Below are 21,424 nucleotides of genomic sequence, written 5' to 3' on the forward strand. Positions count from 1 at the left end.
GGGGGGAGCCCCGGGCCGGCCGCTCCGCTCCGCTCGGCCCCGCTCCGCTCGGCTCCGCTCCGCCGGGGAGGGCGGCAGGCTGGGGCCGGCTACCGGAGGAGCTGCTGGTAATGGAGAGGCTGCTGATAGAGAGGTGGTGATTTTAACAGGAAGAAAATAGATCGGCTGCTTGCCTGCACCGTTTTCATAAGATGCAGTGACAAACAGGAGATCAAATTATTTTTTATTTTTTTTCTTTAAAGGTGTAAGATACCGAGATGCTGAACGCATATCTTTCCTCTAGTGATGGCTTGGAGTTAAAAACCACGTAGATCTTGATATGCAACCTAAATTTGGCATCAGGAAATGGGAAATTGCATCTTTAAGCAGAGTACAATCAAAAATGAATTACAATAAATCCTATATAATTGCATAGGTCATTCTCTTTAATGAGATTTTATTAACCTGACTGTCAAGCTTTTGAGTCAGGCAGATATTTTATCTTCTTCAACTGATAAAAGTGTCAGCTATAAACCACCATATAAATATTCATAAATCTACACATCTGTGGCAGCCTATCAGCATCATTCTTTTGGACATTAAAAGCATTCTAATTACTTTCTGTCTAGCAGAGCTGAAATGCTGCCTGTTATAGTATGTGCTTGGCAGGCATGATTGCTTTTGTTTGCCATCACAAATAGCAGCATCCTATTTTATATACTGATGGTCCAGAATATATTCAGGGTTTGACTGAACAGGATGAATATTATGAAGCACCATCTGGTTTTGATAACATCGGGTATATTAACTCATCTGTTAATTTTTGACACATCATTGATTTATTTATTTAGAAAAATTGGATCCTGTTTTGGTATGTTGCTGTTTGCCTTTGTAACAAATGTGATGACATTTCCTTACTAAACTGGGAGATATGCTAGTTAATAGGATATATGGCTATGTTTTAATGCCTGTTTTGGCTTAGAAGTAGCCTTGTTCTGGATGAATTTATCATGTCTTGTTACAAAAAATTCAAGTACTTTACCAAAAAAGTTTAACACTTGAATAGATTAGCCAGAGAATTCACATCTCTGGGGCATAGTTCCGTGATCCGTGGCAGAAGGTCATCTTTCCTCATGAAATTGCTTCTTATATGAAATGCTTAAATGGTGGTATTTAACTATTCTTTTTGGCCCACAATCAAAACACTTATGATAAATGTGACACCTACATTTCTTTACAGAAGCAGATTACGCCGTGGAAAACATTCAGCTATCTGGTCAGATGATATATGAGGCCATATTCACAGCAAAGCTCTCTGGGCTTTGATGAGCAGAAGTTTGGACTTTCTTTCCCTGAGTACATTGTGCTAACCAGGCACTAGAGCAGGTTTTGGAGCTTGTCTTGGTTTAGTTCTGATAGAGAGATAGTGAAGGAACTGCCATTCATGCACCAAAGTTCTCCGAAGTCCCTGTTCCTTCAACTGCTCATTCAGGCTTTACTTTATGTAACTGTATGGGTCCCAACTTAGCCTTTCTCAGGTAAAAGTGCCAAGAGAAACAGAGCAGGAGAAAACAAACCAGAAACTTGCTACAGTGTGTACAAGTGGTATTTTGCACAAGTTGTTACTGGAGGCTGAAAGTTGTCACCAGCGGTGGCCCACGAAGTTGGTAAGGGGACTGGAGCACCTTCCTATGAAGACAGGCTGAGAAAGTGGGGAAACTATGAAATTCAGCCTGGATAAGAGAAGGCTGCGTGGAGACCTCATAGGTCTTAGGAGGGCCCACAAGGAAGCTGTAGAGGGACTCTTCAAGAGGAACTGAAGCAACAGGACAAGGAGTAATATGTTCAAACGGAACAATGGCAAATTTAGGATATGCAGAAATTTCTTTTTACTGTGAGGATGATGAGCCACTGAAACAGGTTACCCTGAGAAGCTGTGGCTGCCCCATCCCTGGCAGTGTTTAAGGCCAGGTTGGATGGGTCTTTGGAAGGGGTCTTCCACCTGGTCTAGTGGAAGATATAGTGGAAGATATGCCTACAGCAAAGGCTTTGGAACTAGATGACCTTTAAGGTCCCTTCCAACCCAAAACGTTCTGTGACAATAAAAAAAAATAATAAAAAAAAAAACCCCACACAAAAAAAACCAAACAATAAGCAAGGTTTAGATCTCCTGGGTATTTTAATCCCAGAGGTAGGGATGTTTTGCTGAGCTATATGCCCATCCTTCCTGCTTGGTGATGGATTAACACCATGTACTTTGTTCTTGGGAGCTGTAGCACTGCTAAGGTGAGCAGGAAGCTAGCTGGGACTGCAGTGCTGTATGTATGTGGAGAAGCCCCATTGTCCAGAGGCTTGAAATTCTCTTAACTAATGTGTGAGCCAGTTTAATAGCACAGGCTGCCTCTGGGGAACCAGAGTTGGGGTTTTGCCCCTGGAGAGGGAGAGCATTTGCATGTTCTCCATGCACTGTACTTTGGCCAGTACCTGTGGGGTCTCTGGGCTCCCCACAGTAGCAAGGGGAACAGAGCCAGAACACCTCTTAGCCAGAGGTTCATCTCAAGTGTTGTAGGGAGGAACAGATCATCCCCTTAGTAGGTGTTCAGCTGCTTGTGCATTCTCCACAAGGCAGTCACATCCATGATGTGTACAGTTTTCCCACTTAGTTTATCCTCAGCACTTCTCAGGTGAATAAAGTAAGTGGAGTGCTGTAGGGCAGTTTTGTAGGAACATCCACTTCCTAAGTTCAGTTTCAGAGATACCCCTTTTTGCTGATTCCTTCTCACTTGTGCAGGCAACAGTGAGGAGATAGCTAGTAAAACACCACTGCTGGAATGCTTAACTCTCTGCCAGCAACTTAAACACTTAATGCAGTTGATTCTTAAACTTCAGGCATGACATTGCTGGCCCCTTGAGATTCACAGCTCCAAGTTTGCTTTTGAAAAGTTAGCACCTCAAACACAGTCACAACTAAAAATGCTTCCATATTTTTGCAGTTTTTGCTAATGTTTAGAACTCGTTGCAAGACTAACCAGATTTTCCCTCAGGTGCTCTCTTAAGAGACCACTCTCACCTCCAGACTCCAGCAGAATTGCAGGAAGAGGGGCTAGAGAAAGGAGGAATAGCAGGGATTCTCTACCCAGTGCCATGGTGAAGAAAAATCTAGCTTGAGATCTCATCATGTGGGGAAAGATCCTGTATGAGAAATGTCATCTTAAAATGAGAAATGTGAAGCTGCACTGCAACACAATCCTTCTCTCTCCTCTAGAGGTTACTCTGACTGCTGCTGCTGTTGTGAGCCACATGGATGGATTCATTCAAAGCACCAGCAGATACCCATTTTCTTCTTTCAATTATTTATTAATCTATCCAGATTATTTTCCTAGTATGAAAATAATGTGTATCTCTGTCTTTGGTAGTATGTGCATTGGACAGTAGCATAATCTACCAAAGTCCTTTTCCATAAGAAAGCGTGATGTAGACCTTGCAGTGTAGCTTAAAATTTAGGGTGGGCCTTCATGGAAAGCAGAGGAAGAAGAGCAGAGCTGGTAACACCTGTTAGCAATGCCAAAACCATGGCATGTTTGAAACTACCAGTTTATAAAGTTCTGTTCTGCCCAGACAGAAAAACAGGTTGTTCTGTGAACAGCAAAGGTGAAGATCAGTGTTTTGACCCTTCCATAGGAACTGTGAGCCTTCATCTGGAAGTAGCTCTCTCAGATGAGTACTGAAATGGCCAGACACTTGTAGTCTTAATCCACTGGACTGTCTCAATGATCTTCATGCAAAATGTCCAAGAAAACAATGCATGGTCATAGGAGGTGTCATATGCTCTCAATTTTGTGACCTAAGCACAGATATTTACAGCAATGGTCATATGTAATGACCAAGTCTCTATGCTCAGATAAAGGCCAGTTTTTGAGGGGTTGAAGGTTGCTGCCCCAGGATCTCAATTAAAAAAAATATTATCATAAACAAATCAAGAAATACAAATAATCAGGTGAGAGGGCTGAATCACTGCAAGGTGAAGAGTGAGATGATTGAAATTGCTAAGGAACCTGAACGTCACAATCTTGCTGAAAATTAAATACCAATGAATACATTCCCTGCAGGGGAGAATGTATGGTATTCAGACCCACTCAGTACTTATAAAGATGACTTTTTAAACCAGCTTCCCAAGAATACAAAGGAAACTATGGAAAAGCCACAACCTGAATCCAGAGCCACTGAGACCCAACACAATGCTTATTAATAAAGCTGTCTGATCTAAGTATTGAAAAGATCCTTAGGTGTGGAAAAGCTGAAGTTATACCTGCCAAATTTTCCAGACATCTTTTCTGATGCATTAGTATAGGTTATCAGATTCAGCTTCAGATCTTCGCTCATACTAAACCCTGTTTTCATTCTGGCAGTTGAATAGTTAAGAACTTCCCCTAGTCCAGTGAGAAAAAGATGTGAAGATGAATGCTGTGTCTGGGAGCTGGTACCCGATTTGCCATATGATAGTATCTTCTGGTTGCTTGCGGTCTCAAACAATCTAGTTAGGAATACTTATGTTTTTAGCAATTTAATCCCGTTCTCTTAGCACTTTATGGGTCTTATCCAGCAAGTCCACCTCCAGGCAAATGTCTAGTTAAAGTCGATAGAAGTTCTGTAAGACTAAAGACTCTGGGGTCTGAGACATTAGAATTACATGGTTGGTGAGCAAGGTAATAGGGAAAAGGCATATCACAATAAGACTTTAATAAACTGCTTACACTGTTTTAGTCCAGTGCAGTGATTTCAATAGGATCCTACTTTTATAGAAAATACATACATTATATTAAATCTATTAAGAATCATAGATTGGTGTTTATTTAGTAGTAATCACATAAAAACAACTTTTTGTCATTTCTTAAGTGATTAGACATTGCACAGTGCTTGCATTTCTAATTATAGTCAGTCTGTAAAAGCTGAAATCCCAATTTCTACAGTATATGCTAAATGGGCACCATTTGTTTTTATTTTTCTCTCCATCATAAGAAAGAACTGTAGCTATCATTCTCATTTAGGGTTGATCAGACTGTGGGTGTGTGCACCATTACTGGTGTAGAAGTCTCTTCAAATCAGAACCTACCTCAGCACAGAGACATATTTCCAGAATATGTGCTGAGAGCATCCCTCACTATTGCTGTCCAGCAGCCCCCAGAAAGAAAGCATTTGTGCATCTCTGGGTTAGCCTTTCAAACAAGCCCTAGTTTGTCATGGCTCATTTTTATGTCTTTGAGTATGGGTTGAAGTTAAAAAAAACCCCAGTAATTGCTGTTATTGTGTCTTTGTAGTAGAACTGATACTGAAGATTAAATCAATAATGTCATTTCTGGATAAAATTTCAGTTACATTTTAAGCCACTATCACAGTGAATGTGCCTAGTGCATTAAATTTTAGAACAAAACTAATAATTAGTTTAATCTTTACTGGTGTTAATGTGTATTTTGGTATTCTTCAAAGCTAGTAATTTGAATGTCAGGTTACGTTTTGCTGTTTTTAGAATAAACCATAATATTAGAGTAACATCTCTTATAATAGTCTAATCCCTTTTTAGTTGTTTCATTCATATCTTGTCCCCATGCAACAAGGATATGCAAAGAATACGTAACTGTTTTGTGAGCAGGGACAATAATGATTAAAATACAAACAGTATAGATGACTTCAGGTCTGGAATCAGATTATAGGATTAAAATGAATGAAAAGCCATTCTGTAGTAGAATTGCAAAGTTCCAGTCAATATCATCTTGTAATAATTTTAAAGGGGAAATGTGGAAGGAAATAAGGCAAAGAAAGCACATCTTGCTTGGTGTTGTTAGTGATGCTTGAATTTCCTGATTTCATTTTGGTTTATCTATCTTAAAGCTGCCATGTCACTAGGATTCTGTTCTTTTAATTCATATTACATCTGCTGTGTTGTTTTGCAGTTGCATTGATTGTAAGGGTTAAAGACATCTGGCCTCAGGTTAGTGTAGAAAAAGAGAAGCACCTGGCACCTCATGGGCACCCACTTGCAAAGGGGGCTCAGTGCCTGTGCATTTCTGCCCTGTGGAGTTCATAGTGTGGACAGAGGGTATTGCATAATGCTTTGGATCAAAGATGTGTTGTAGACATCTGCCCTCATTAGTCTGAACTCTTCTACAGGAGTGTGATGGTGAGGATACTTGAAGTGGTCTTAGGGCCACTGCAGTTCTTCCCATGGAGTCCCTGGGCAAACCCTGCATGGCCCCAGGCAGCCTCATGACCCAGCACTGGGCTGGGGCTTGTTCTGCCCACCTCAGGTTCCTGTTCTTTCAGTTCAGTCCTCAGGAGGCCATATCCACTAATTTTGTGCCAGGGAGGTCTCCTCTGGCTGCATTTGAGACTGGAAGTATTTGTATGCTGCTTCAGCCCTGCCCTCCTCACAGAGATCTGGAGGATGGTACAAATGCAAATTAGTGTTGTTTCAAATATTCTTCAGGCCAGCTGTACTGGCCTCAGTGTGAAGTACATTTTCCACCAGACAGTGTATCTTCTGGATCTTAAAGAAATGCTGTGAAAAGTGCCACCTCTTAAAGGCCTGAATTCTGAACACTTCTGTTCTTTATGTATTATGGGTGTGATGAGGCTACTGATGAAGTTGCACTAAATGAGGGTTTGGGGTGCTTAGTCTCATGTATCTGTAGCAGGTTGCCTTTTCAAAAGTAAATGTGTTTGTCACTTTCTAAAAGTCAAGCCTGCCTGAGAAGTGCTCTCCAAAATTGGCAGCGCTTTAACCCACCAGTCTTTTTTTCTTATGCAAAATGTTAGTTACATCTGTTTAGATACCTAGAGGAAATTAGCTTTGAATAAGGTAAAAAAAAATGTAAAAGGCACTATTTTTACTGGGGAGCCTAACAAGTTGTGTCATAAATATCTTGGTTATTTTCTGTCTGGGTCCTGGAAGTATTCTAGCAGCTTGAGGTATATGTGTAGACATTGCAGAAATGAGCCATCCCACTCTGGAGGTTCAGCTTGTAGCTGCTCTTGTTCCCTGAGACATGACACCTCCTGTCATGAGAGGCAAAGCTGACTAGGTGCAGCACGGCATCCCTATCCTACTTCCAGAGCTGAGCTGCTGTCTCCAGAAGCTGCTGCACAACCCAATGCAGAGTTTCCTGATTGTATGCAGAGCATCTTGAACTCTGCTCTCCACTGTGCCACACTGGCCTGCCCACAAACCTGTAGGATGCCTTTGCTTGATTTAAGAAGAGGGGTTTCTGCTTATCACTCTGAGTAGTTCCTGGACACATCTGGAACCTAGAGCAAAAGGAACAGAAGCAAATTCCATAGAATTGAGGGTCAGTTGTGTGGAACTTTCTGTGCCCAATGTCAAACAAGTGCATCAGAGACAAAAAGGAGAAAAAACAAAGCTTGGAAGCCTTGCAGGAGAGGAACTGGGCATAGGACAAAGGTATGGTGCAAAGTCCTACAGAGATGTACAGATAATGCCCTCCAGCAGCTTCAAATTACTTTCAGGGCAGTACTTACTTGAACTTGTAGCAAATTGGATGTAATTTGTATTTCTTCCCCATTTTCCTCACTTAATCCCTCTGAAAGATGTTAGTAAGCTGTGTCTATCATCACATTGCATTTCTGATTAACAGCAAGGGCACAAGGGCACTCTCAAAATAGAAACAGAGTCAGGATTGTTTTAAATCACAGTGTTGCAGAAGTATTAAAGCAGAAGCCATCATTTTAATATGTTCAGAAATAAAATGCATGCTACTGTAAACAGTTGTGTACATTCATCTAGCTGCTACTGCCTGGCATAACCTTTTGCATTAGGTTTCTGTGATTCATCTTTTCTTTTGTTGCAGAGAGTCGAATGATTCTGGATGCCTTTGCTCAACAATGCAGCCGGGTTCTAAGTCTCTTAAATTGTGGTGGAAAACTACTGGACAACAATCACTCTCAGTCCATGATTTCTTGTATAAAGCAGGAAAACCCAAATTATAGTGAAAGACAAGAGCAATGTCAGCTCGGGAAAATGGTCCATAGTCAGACATCAGACATTTTAGACATAGAGATGCAGTATATGCAAAAGAAACAACAAACCTCAGCCTTTCTGAGAGTTTTTACTGATTCCCTTCAGAACTATTTGCTTTCTGGGAGCTTCCCTTCTCAGAACACCTCATCAATAAATGATTTTAGCCATTTGGCAGATGTGGATCCACTTTCAGCCTCTCCAGTACACACTTTAGGTGGATGGACATCTCCAGCAACATCGGAATCTCATGGTCATCCATCATCTTCTACACTTCCAGAGGAGGAAGAGGAGGAAGAGGAAGAAGGTTACTGCCCTCGGTGTCAAGAGCTAGAGCAGGAGGTAATTTCATTGCAACAAGAAAATGAAGAGCTTCGTAGAAAGTTGGAGAGCATTCCAGGTAAATAATCTCCTGCCACATAATGTTGCCATTCAGTGATAAAAATAGTGTGGGTAATAGTTTATTTCAAGTTCTAGTCATTTTTAAAGGTTGCATTCATAGTGATCAGACACTGGAATTTGTCTCCAGCCAAAATTTCTATAGCTGTGCCCAGTGGAAAGTTATCTGCTGATACTCATCTCTAAGAATATTAAGTCCTACATTATTACGGTGTGTTCAGGTGGGGATATACTTGTAATCCCAAATTCCAAATATCAGGTGGTTTGTCATACTAATTTCAAACATATGTTTCATAACTCTTTATCTGTCTTGTTCTGTAAGTGACATTGCAGCTTATAAACCTAATTTCCTTTTGGGGCTACTTTTTTTGGTTACTTTGGTTACTATTATTCAAAGTTACATCCATAGTTTTACCTGAAATAATTTTGGCTATTACCTTGAACAGTTTCTCTTAAATTGCTGCTAGTTAGTGAGAAGCATTAATACATCTCCTTCCATTCATCTTCAAATAAATCTGAAAAAAAAAAAATAAAAAAATGAAAGCCTAACAACAACTTTCCAGTTCAGCAATAGGTAGAAGCCATTGGGAGAGAGAAAGAAATCAAATAGAAGCCCCTTCTGTGAAAAGCTTTTCTTGGTCTTTAGACCTAGGACTTCTCACTGTTCAGGTGAGCCAAGATACTTGAAGAGTGGTATGGGATAAGAACAAAGTGTCTTGGACCTGTATATTCTAAACTTCCAGCACAGGCAAAAATACACCTCAAATAGTAGTACTAAAAGGAAATAGGAATTTAGCAAAGAAAGAAGCATACAACATGCTTTTGTCATGTATGAACACTAGGGAACTGCTCCTTTTTTACCTGAATTTGTGGTGCTTGGGGTAGATCCATGAAAAGTTAATTGAATTGATCTCTGAATGGCAGAAAAGCATGTATAGTACAGTATGAGCTGCAAGAGAGAAAATACTTCAAAGATGCTAACTATGCAGAAAGGAAGAAGGCAGTAACCAACTACTGCCCCAACATGTAGAGAGGCAGTTGCAAAATCTGAGCAAAATGCAAGCAGTAGTCTTCATAATTCTCCCCAGCTCTCAGTGATGCACTATGCATTATTTATATCACATCATGTTTTTCTTCTGTGCATTGGTCGATAGGGATACTGGCAAATCCCATAAGCAGCATTGTTCAGTGCAAGGAAAACCCAAAATTTAGAGTAACTTCCTCACCCCTCCCAAAAATACAGAGTTGCCATAACTCATGCACCCTCACTGATTTCAGCAGTGGTTAGTACATCATCTGGTACTGCGTGACAAAGGGAATTGTGTGGACTACAACTCCTGTTGAGTCTTACCTTTGGGTGTGTAAGACCAGAAATGGTCCTGTAGGGTCTGTAATCTGACTGACAGCTTTCATCCAGTCACCTGTGCTGAACACAGTAATTTTTTTGACTTTCACTAATGCATAACTTGTATTTGACTCAAGTGGTATCTCAGAAGGTCTCCAGTCTCTGGTGAGCAGTGGCTGTATCTCTTACCTGACATTTGGTTCCAGTGTTAATTACACTGGTGAAAATATGTGCCTTGTTCCTTGCCTGACTACCTGAAATCAGCTTTTAGCCATTGACTTTTATGGTTTGCTCCACTAAATGAAGTGCTCTATAGGTCTTGGTACTTCTTCTGATTGAAGGTACTTACAGACTGAAAGCTGATTTAATTTCCATTTTAAATAAACAAAGTAAACAGTACTGTTTGAAACTCCCGAAATTACTTGAATCCTTCTTTGCAGTTTTTTGTTTTTTCTCCCCTTCTGCTAATTTCTTTAAAATCTGGGCACTGGAAATGCATGCAATATGTTCCTGTGAGCCTGATCAAAGGTGAATAGACTCTTTGCTCGCACCCATGGTTTCTCTGGTGGGTTGTGCAGCCGAGCTTCTCATTCTGTGCACATTTCTTCCTAGAAGTACACACTTTGTATTTGTCTGTGTTCATGTACTAAGTGTTCCAGATTGCTCTGACTGTCCCACTTGCCCACTGTTTGCTGATTTGTCAATTTCCATATCAGCCAGAATTTTTCTAATTGTTTTTAAATTAACTTCGTGATACTGGTTAGAAATGTTGAATAGTATCGAAGGTGTTGTTAGTCCTTGTTGGGCCTTTCTAGAAACATGGCCATTAATGATGATTCCTGCAATGACAAATATTGGAGATGTCAGTAGCAGGTACCTAATATATGTATGGTCTAGTCTGCTGGTGTTGAGTGTTGCTACTATTGCAATCAACTAACTCATGGCAGTAGATTACATGTCCTTCAGGACTCCTTCAGGTATCTGCTCAGCCCAATTTTTCAGGCGAATCTATATGCTTATCTAGGAATGACAATCGGGTTAGTCTGGCAAGATCTACTTTCCATTAGACCATTTTGACTGGAATTAATTATATTCATGTTCCTTAGTTCTTTGTCATTTGAATCCTGTTGTGATTGCCTGTATTTTGCTAGGAATAGTACTGGGTTAAGCAGCACGTATTTACCTGGGTCATCATATTTAGCTTTCATCTCCCTTTAAAAGTGATAAATGTGCATAATCATAGTCATTTTACACCCCCCAGGAGTCATGAAACTCCTTATTAACAGTGTATGAAGGGAAGCAGACAAACATAAAACATGTGCAAGGGGGTAGGACTTTGTCTGCCAACATAAAATCATCATCAGATAGATCTGCTGCTTCCTGGTGACATATCCAAATAGATCTGAAGTGACCCATGTGTTTGCAGAAGTGTTAAGAGCCACAGAAGCTCTCTCAGATTTTGCTACATGGTAGGACAGAGATGCTCATGCAGTCACACAGCCACCACTAAGCAAAGTTAATAAAAAATCAACTAAAGGTAATGTCTAATTATTTTTGTCTCTAATGTTCATTTTCCTCCTGTGAGCTTTTACTTCTGAAAAAACTGGCAGAAATTTATCTGTGACTTGAAATGCCCAGCTCTGTTTGTAAAGAGGGGCTGGTTCTCTGTCCCTTTTTGTGTTTTTTTGGGTTTTTTTTTTCCCATCAAGATGTTGCATGCCTCAGGAGAGAGGCAGAAAGCCCTCTGCAGTGTCAGTATTGTCTGCCACCATCTCTCACATCAAAGTAATCTCAAAGCACAAACTTTCTTCCCTGCCCGCTCATCCCCACCTCATGCAGGCCATCCGATGGGCCAGGGAAGGTGGTGAGCATGGGGGAGAAGCCACCAAGGTGGCAGCTAGAGGAGAGTGAAGGTTGCCACCCTGTCTCCACTGAGACACTGAAAGAGCAGGATTTTTTTTTATGTGGTAGTTTCTCTTCTCATCCCTGGGGAGCTAGTCCAGAGCTGCTGGATGAGGCTGGCAGGGGACCCTGTGGGGCGGTGGCAGTGCCCTCCCCACAGTCACTGAGCTTCCCACTAGCAACTCTACCAGCAGGGTATAAAAGCACCAGCCCCTCCCTTCTGCTGTATAATATGAATCATTTTATCCTTCTCCTGAAATACTTTGCATTTCTTTTTTTTACTTTCCATATGCAAAAGCCCTTTTAAAATCCATGAGAGTTTGCGATCTAAAAATAGTTGTCGCTATACGTCTCTGCCTCTAGCTTTGCAAAGCAGGGCTCACAAAGAGACTACACGAAAAAGGGTGTTTTCTCAGCAGATGTAAAGGCAGTGACACTCTTTTTCTTTTTTAACAAATATTACAGAAGACATATTCTCCTGTAGCTTTTGGACACAGAAAATAAGATATTTCAGTTTTCAGGAGTCTGCCCTGTTGCTGTAGAAGCCCTTCAGTTCTGTGGGATCTTTTTGCCTGCAGCCTAGTATCACTCTTTGGCAGATCACCACTGGAGAGAAATGATTACATGGATAAAATATCCCATATATTTTGGTTGCTGGATGGGTAGATGTCTTCTTCTCAAAAAAACCCCATTTGATTTGACTGAAACAATACTTAAATTTGTGTGAAATCTTAATTGTTCCAGAAGAAAAATTTGTATGTCAGTGCTTGGGGTTTAAAGCAGCGCAACTTCTTTCAACTTGTCCAGTCTCCCCAATACTTATTTTTTTTAGTGCAAAATATTAACCAAACATTTTCAGTTTTCAGCTCAACTGAATATAAGAGGAAGATTTTCATTCAGTGTGTTACCTTGTCTTCTTTTGAAAAATAATTAAAGTTTAGGTAATTCCTGGGAGGAGTTTGGCAAACTTACCATTGGCTCTTTAAGGTTTTGAGATCATTAAGAACAAAACAAAGTAATCCATCCACATGAGGAGAAAAGTGTCTCCTAGTTAATTTTCTCTGTATAGAAATTACTGTGGCTGTGATACTTTCCCAGTAGTGAATTTAAAGGCGTATTTGTGGAGCTGCATACAAGATGTGGATTTCAACCATGAGGATATTAAACAGTTCTTCATTATTATCAGCATGATTTTCTCACACTTTTTTTACCTGAATGGGAGAAAATATTTCCAGAAAATAAATCTAAATAATATTTGATTAAAGCAAAGGTCTGTAATCATGAGTTAGGGTTTGCCTCTTGGTGCTCCCAGCTTTGCTGTGTGGTTTTGGATAAACCTGTCTGAAAGTAGCGAAAAGGTATAAATTAGTAAGTAAATGGAGCCGTGTGTGATAAATACAATGATTATTCTTACTTTATTAGCCCAGCAGCAAAAAATACTCCAGCAAATAGCAGAGGGATGGGGAAGGAAAACCCCCTCAAATGTCGAGTCCTGGTCACCCATAGAGACTGCATTCATGGTGGCTGGAAGCAGCCAAAGCAAAGTGAGATTGCAGGTAGAGTTAATATCAATGTAATTGAAAAAGTCAGACAAGTTTTCCAGGAGGTTTTGTATGCCCAAAGCTTCACTCTTCTTCCTGACTATTGGATGATCTAATAAAAGATACTACTTTTCCCTGCAAATCCTGTCTCCTTTATACTTTCAGAGCCTCATGTTTCCAAAGAGCCTACCACAGCCACAGTGTAGATAAAGCAGCCATCAAGGGTTATGATGAACACTTTTTCATGTCCTTTTTTTTTTGTCCTTTTTCTTGATGTTCACATTTAACCACTTCTTTGGTTTCCCTTGATGTTCTGGATGTTTTGGTCTGATCTGTGGCCTTGTTCTGCTGTTCATCTTCAAAGTGTGAAGTTGCTGTGAGAAGAGAGAGCCTCGAGCACGGTCACTCAGTGTTTGGCACAAGAACTCCTTTGAACTTGTAGCACGGCTTTGCTTGCTGCTGGGGGTGACAGCTTACTTTGCTAAACCAACCTGAGTACAAAACTTAGTGAAACATGTAATTGCAGCAGACCAGGGCTTGCTTTATCTGTTTTCTCTGCGTTTCTGGATACAAACCCACAAGAATTTGGGAGTTCTGTGGGGAGCTGAAGTTCAGCTTGTTAAGGATGAACTCCCAGGTCTCAACTTTGGTTTGGCCTTTGCAAGTAAACATTTGGTTTTTAGTGGCACAAACTGCTGTCCCTTCTCACAGGGCACTTTTTGGTTTCCCTGCTAGTTACCAGTAGAAATGTGCAGTAGAGGAATTTACAGAGGATGTCCCTTCCAAAGCAAAGACTTCACTGCTGAACAGGATCACAAGAAGAGGCTCCTTCTAATGAGCAGAAGGAAAGTGAGAGAGCACAGGCAAAAATAAAAGCCACAGGAGCATGTGGCAGCATCACTTAAATGAGATGCACAGCTGCCTTGTTTTATCTCTTTTAATCTGTTTATGCAGAGGTGTACATCCCAGGGGTGTATGGGAGGGGAACATTCTTTTTTCTGGAAGAAATCTATTGCAAAAGAAAATTTAAAGTGCAATGGCTTTTCAGATGCATATTTATAGAAATTAAATTATTTGCCTGGAAAACACAGCTGAGAGGGATTTTTAAAGTAATGGGATATTTGCTTGAATTTTTCTCTAGTCCCTGTTTTCAGCTGGCATGTGGGTCACGTTAGGAAATCTTTAACAGCCTCCTACATATAATGTCAATTCTTTTGATTTCTGCTGTATCCTTTCACTACAAATGGGTACTGGTTTTATTTCACCATCCAGTCACAAATATCCCTATTTGTAGGCTCTTGAGCACTGAGATCAGTTCCTCCACAGATCGTAACCCACATCTCTCCTTGCCCCTTGCTGTTTTTCCAGCTCATCACACCCCAAACAACTTGCCTTCGTGGACCATCCATGCAGCTTTTGCTGGCTTTCAGCTGACTATAGAAATAAAAAGACCATATGAGCTAAAATAATCCAAGCTGTGCACACTTGTCCAAATCTCAGGCAGCAAAGGCATCTCCATTGATGTTATAAGAAATTCACACAGCCCTGTGGCTCGTCAGCATGTTCCCTATCATTTGTTAGATCTTTTTGACAGTCGAGCATCAATTTAGAAATGGCCTGCAATGAACTCTGAGAGAAGCATTGCTCAAGGTCAAGTGAAGGAGGACACAGTGCAGTGCTGAGCCTGTCTTAGCTGACAGCTGCTGGCCTGAGTGGGGTGGATGGAGATGTACACCCTTCCCAGTTCTCCTCCTCACTGGTGAGTCAGAGGTAAATGGTCTTGAGTGCTAAGGGATTCATCTTCTGCAGAGCACCAGGAGGAATGAATACTAGCCAGTGGCAGCTACAGAGCACAAAATCTTATTAATGAACAGAATAACCAGATTTCTTATTGTCTGTTTATGGGGTGAGGCCACTGCAGAGAGACACGCAGTCACATTGGGGGTGAGCCATCCCTTCTCACTGGGACTGTCTGATGCTGCAAGAGAGGTTGGAGATACACTTTATTTACCTTGGAGATGTGTCTTATTTACAGAAAGCCCAAGAATCTCTTCACAGAGCTGTGCCTTGGCAATATAAACAGCCCTGGAATATTTTACTCTGGAGGCTGCATTTTTGGGAGGATAAATGAGAGTTCTCATTTTGACAGATACCAGTGTAAGTGATTGTGTCCCAGTAACATTTATAATGAGCAAAAACCCAGCTCAAACCAATAATAGATATGTTCTTGGCTCTTCATAAAACTTTGGAAATGATTATTAGAGGCGAAGGTTTAAAAAGAAGAAAAAACTAGAGTGGGTGATAGTAGGGAGACATTAAAGGCATGTTACTGAAGGCCCCAAAAGACTATCTAGGATGAAAAGTTTAATGTTGGTTACAAAACCAACCAGTTCAGAGGGAAAGTAAAAGAACAGTTAGAAACATAACAAACAAATCAGAGGGGAAGTTCATGGTGTTGTGTAAAAAGCAGAAGTTGGGATCAGTGGCAAATTAATAATTAAAATTAAATCTGGAGCATTTGTCTAGAGAAGGCTTCCTTTCTCTGGCAAAATAAAGGAAAAATATGACATCCTAGTAACAGGATTGGACCATTATCAGATGGAAATATATTTTATCAGTAATACGGAACTGCTCATTGAGCATTTCTGTTCTGGTACTTGTGAAGGGTAGCATGATGGAGTCACACAAATATAATGATGATGGTAAGCCAGTAGAAATGTTTTCTATTTCCATTGTAACTCTGGGTGTTATCACATGTTCATCGTCAGCTTCATGTGGGGCTGCAGCCTCAGCTGCCTGTCTCAACTGCCTCCCAGTGCTGGGACAGCTGGAGAGCAGTAGCTGCTTGGGCACCCCAGCTTTTCATCCCTAAGCACACATCAACTTACTACCAGAGGCACTAAGCAGCTGCTACCAAGGCGTCATGTTTTCAAAACCATGAGGTTTGGACAGCTCGCTTCAGGAGCTAAACCAAACATGGAAAAGACAATACCATAATTTTTCTGACCGTAATTTTTCTTTATGCTTTCTAATATTTTGGATGCTTAAGAAGGCTGAAAGATGGAAATAGGATCTGATTTTTTTTTTTTTAAAGGACATGAGATGTCCTGGATGATGGTGGTTTCGTTGGCCTGATACTGAGCTGAGACAAACTAATTGCACAGCTGATGCTAGCTTCAATTAATAGAGTGTTAAACCAGAATAATGGCATTAGTGCTGGGTAACATCTTGCCAAATTACAGTTTTGGTGAGATGAGAAGTTTGGTTGATGAGTATTGCCAATATTTAGCATGTTACATTATATTACAAAACATTATTTAAAAATATAAATATATTTGTGTTCAGGAAATTTGGGAAAACTGCCATGATACAGTAACAGGCATTTTCCATTTCTTTTCCAAAAATTCTGTAAATCCATTTGAAGGAAAACAAAATGCAGACTTGAATTCAAGTTTATGTTCCTGTGGGTAGAAACTGCATCACTGGGAGATGACTACTTGAGCTCTACTGTGTTTTATCCACTGATGCTGTCTGGATTTAGTCCAGGGAGTCACTGTGCTCTGTGGCAGCTCAGGCTGAGAGATCATAGCCTAGATTTTGTCATTGGCACAGTGTGTGACCACCACAGTCACTGTTCAACTATTTATTAGAAATTAGGATTCTCTGCAGAGAAAGCTGTGACAAGCTGTGCTGAATAAGCACTTGTTACAACATACAAATACCTAGAATAGCAACAAAGTCTTAAACTTGGATGGGTAACAGCAAACACTTAGAACCTCCTACATGTGCCCTGGTTAAGGTCTTAGCCAGACCAGCCTTCCCTGGCACACCAGGTTCCCTGTAGGCCCTCCTCCTCCTTACCCTTTATCTCCTGCAAAGACCTTGCCCTTTCATTCTCTGCTGGCCAGGCTACTTTGCCATCCCCCGTGTCCATTCTGAGATGCTGACACTTTCAGAAAATAAAGGCTGTGGAAACTTCTTCCCTAATGGGCAGGAAAATTACTGCTTCCCCACAGGCTTTCTATTAAATCATAACAAGTGTTATCTCAACGTTGGTATCTCTCCCACTACCACAGTAAGAACAAATCCCTGTTGGTGATGTCCTGATAGTGGATACCTGCATAAGCATGCACAATATCAGCCCTTGGGGCTGTGATCTTGTTAACTCTGTAGAGACCACATCAAAGATAGATAAAATAAATAAACTAGTAGACTTAATTGATTATTCATCTTCCCAGCTGGGATGCCCAGGCCCTTACAAAGTTACATTTCCTGAAGGCTTTGGGATAGACAGTTCTCAGCAAAGAGAACATCTGCAGAGCTGTAAGAGGGATGCAGCAACAAAACCAAAGCTCTGACTCTCCACCTCGTGCTGCCCTCTTTGTGGTTTCTTCTAGGCTTCAGTTAATATGGCAGCCCAAGAAGTCTGGATTTGCAAGTAGCACCTGGTGTTTGAAAGGCTGAGTTTATTTGTACCAACAGCAAACAGTGCTGTGTCATGGCTTTAAAGTCAGAAATGATCAGCATCCTCCAGCCACTACAACAATAAAATAATCATACAACATTGTGCTCAAAACATTGCTGCTTTTATGAGGATACAAGTTTTTAATAAGCATTGGCCAGCTTTTAATACTTTCATGTTTCTCACTGGTAATGAGAAGGCATTTTTCAGCAGCATAGTGCTAAAGTAGAGCTGTACTTCATCTGCTGGGGACACAACAGGTTAAGTAATTTCCTGTTGTCTTCTCGCTTGAGCCCCATCCCTTGGAAGAGCACAGGTAAACACATCCCTGGATAGCCTGCAGTGAGATTACTTACTGTGTGAAAAAACAGAAGCAGGGGTAAATACACTGGTGGGTTGTCTTTACAGAGAACTCACTGTGGGGTGCAATAACAGGAATTTATTCATCATATCAGGCACTTTGCTTGACTTCCATATGCAGACTGCTGGATGTAACTCCTCTTAACCCACTATAAAGGGTCTGTTCTGCACAGAGTAATTCTGTTCTGCACCCTGTCTGCCTAGACAGGGCCATAGTAGCTGTATGGTGTGAATGCCAAGGAAAGAGGGCAAAATACCCATAAATCCTACCTTCAGACATTCTCAGATATTTCAGTGCTTGCTTTCAGATTGCCAGCTTAAGATAAAGCCCAAAACACCACATTTTTTCCAAGTGTAAAGAAATAATAAAATGCCGAGAAATAGTAATAAAAAAACTGAACACAAATATTTCTTCTGGGTTTTGAGTTGAAGCTATGATTAAATCCAAATACTTTAGAAAAACAACCCATACAAAATGTGAGAGTCATAAGGTACCTTAAAAACTATGCTTATTTAGTCTTGCACAAGTCAGTTTTAATGTTGGATTAATATCTGTTTAATTCTCCTATGGTGTTTCAGGCTCAGGAGAAAAGAGCTGTATTTCAAAAATACTCCAGAGTTAATCAGGGATGTGGCAGCATCTGCTTAAGAGAGACCCATAATTGAATCATCCCTAATTAACCTATCACCTCAACAGAAGGGAATAGGATGTTGGTACCACTACTGAAATGGATGAGAGTGATGGGAATGGAAAGAGGGGAGGACGAGGGCAAGGAGAAATAAAGCAATTTGCCTAACACCTAGTTTTATAACAAATTTGGGAGGAGGGAGGGAGTAGAAATTAAAGTATACAAGCCATTGAATCTCTTTAGTATATTTAATCAGACTGTAGTTTGAAAAACATTTGTGCATATTTACATGCTAATCAGTGCATTATTAAGGTCCAAGGAATGTTTTCTCCTTTGTATGGTTGGGGATTTTTACAGTGTTTACAGATTTATTTTTTTATTATTATTATTAATATTATTATTACGGCTGACCTAATTTGTTTTTGTAGTAATTATAATTTCAAACTCAGGAAAAACCCTTTGAAAACTAGAGGGCAGGAAATAAAAGTAATTTCAGAGATCTCAGTATAGGAAATACAATACTTGTACATTTATTAAATTAAATATCTGCATAAATCAAAATTAGTATTTCCTATTTGAAATAAATCTCACAAACATAAAAAACAGATACTAAGGAACACTGCTTGATTTAATATTGTTGTTCTATTTTGTGTTTTATAGCTAATATACAGTAATTGCAATTTGTTTCATGCAGTGCCCTGCCAGACGGTTTTAGATTATTTGAAGACCGTACTTCAGCATCACAACCAGCTTATGGTACCACAGCCAACAGACCATCCAACCGAGGTAGTGTACAGTGAAAACAAGCTGCATCTCTTTATGCTTGATAACTCATCACAAACATGTAGGCAAATAATTCAGTGGGCATTTAGTAGTAAAAAAATTGGTTAAAAACTGTCATTCTTAAGTACAGTAATCTCCTAAATGGAGGAAACACATCATTGGTATAATCTAGAATGACTTTACTGAGCAGCACCTAACTCCCTTCATCAGCACCACGTGCTTTGGGTAGTTTTTCTCTCCTCTTTCTTCAGAAACACAGTATTTGTGGGTAGAATTTAAGCTAGGGCTAGCCTGGTGACAGCTGTAGCTGTGACTGAGAGTGGCTGCACGTGGTGTGCAGCAGTTCTGGGTGTGTATCACTTTGCTCCTCCATTCAGTTTTATCCTGTGCAACTTGATATATACATATTTATATTGATATGTATCACTAGCTGTTGTAATTCAATTATATTCCAAGGATTCATTTATCTCTTTTTAATGCTCTTTTGCTTAACTAAAATTTTCAAATACTGTATAAACATAGTCTGTTCTGTAATGTCTCACAAGGAATAGCTTGTCAGTGTGACAGAATTTTTTATCCAATTAAACACACAGATATTAATCTTTTATTCATAAATTTAATCATGTACAAATACAACCAGTATTTTGTATTTTGGTTCTTCCTTCAGAGTCTGCTTATTTCACTTCTGGGAGGTTTTATGTTTGTTTTAGTTTAATGACTGCTGGACACATCAAACCACATCATATATTTATCGAGAATGTTTTGCCCAGAAGTGCTTTACTTTCCAATGAAGCAATGAAAGTGTATCTGTAGCAGGAATCCAGTAATTGTTTGACAGAGTAGCATAACACTATATCATGCCTTGGAGAAGAAGGAGGAAAAATATCCTGCATTTCAGGGGGAGCAAGAGAGAAGTGTTATAAAATTGAGGCTGAGGAGTTACGTTAAATTTATTGCCCTCTCCTCAGTTAATAGCAATGTGAACTCTCATGAAATCTGGATGTTGGGCCTTTCTGCACCCTGTTTTCATCAATGCTATATATATAACACAGAATAGCTTCTAGGATAGCTTGCTGCTTAGCAAAGCCACATATGAACATCTGTCCTTAAGGCACGTGGGCGAGCCTGGAGCCTTACCCTGTGCCATTATGGGCTTGCACTGCACAAGCCAGGCCTGACAGGGCTTAAAAGCAAGGCAGTACCTACAGTTACCTGCAGCTTATACCTTGCAGGGGTATCAGTAAGAATGGTCATTGCTTCACTAAAGGGCTTTTTTAATAGGAAAAAAATAGGTTTCAGAAATCTAAGGTAGGAGAACAGCTTACTTTATACAAAAGGGAGGTGAAGCTAGCTGCTGAAAAAAAATTAACTACCAGCATGAGGATCACATGGTCCTTTGTACTGATGTAGTGGAACGAGCCAAGGGAGTGCTCATGCCAGCTCCCCCTGGGACAGAATGGTCACAATTACTTCAGCATAAGAGTATATTACCTCCAAAGGGCTCTTTCCATGCTGCCCCTCTGATCTTCTTCCTTCCCCACCTCCTTCACAGTGTTGGGAGAGGAGTTGGACTGGATGGATTGTAATGTTCTTCCATGGCAGAGCTCTTCAGACTTGTTACTGTCTTGCCAGGGTTTCATCTGCTGGGTAAAAAAACTAAAGCAGCTATTTGTGTCATGAATGGAGGGGCAGGAACTGACCCTGACCTGTTTGCAGTGACATGAGGAGATAGTGAAATGCAAAGAGAAAGCCCCAAATTATAACAAGGCTAGACTATAGGTGAGGGGTCTTTCTCTTAGGGGTTACAAGCTTGAATTTACAGCTACAGGGGAGTGAGTGAAGTGTTGAGGTGTTTGAGGGGTAGTGGCCCTTCAGACAGACAAAGCCCATCTTTTCCCTTACATTTTGGCTTCCTTTGCAGCGTTTTGGGTTTGTCCATAGCTGTCAGCAGTTTGTAGCTGCACACAGGCTGAGCTCCCAATGATGCTAACTAAC

The 21,424-nt window shown here is 40.5% G+C and overlaps 1 protein-coding gene across 1 annotated transcript in view; it reads left to right on the top strand.

Moving 5' to 3' along the window:
- Window positions 1-21,424, top strand: part of BEND4 (BEN domain containing 4) — a 30,613-nt gene that overhangs the window by 762 nt on the left and 8,427 nt on the right. The window contains exons 2-4 of the mRNA XM_019006225.1: window positions 6,301-6,424; window positions 7,842-8,408; window positions 19,341-19,432. Coding sequence (XP_018861770.1) covers window positions 6,301-6,424; window positions 7,842-8,408; window positions 19,341-19,432 — 783 coding nt within the window. The remainder of the gene's footprint in view (window positions 1-6,300; window positions 6,425-7,841; window positions 8,409-19,340; window positions 19,433-21,424) is intronic.

This window comes from Parus major, chromosome 4, assembly GCF_001522545.3.
Source record: "Parus major isolate Abel chromosome 4, Parus_major1.1, whole genome shotgun sequence".
NCBI lineage: Eukaryota > Metazoa > Chordata > Aves > Passeriformes > Paridae > Parus > Parus major.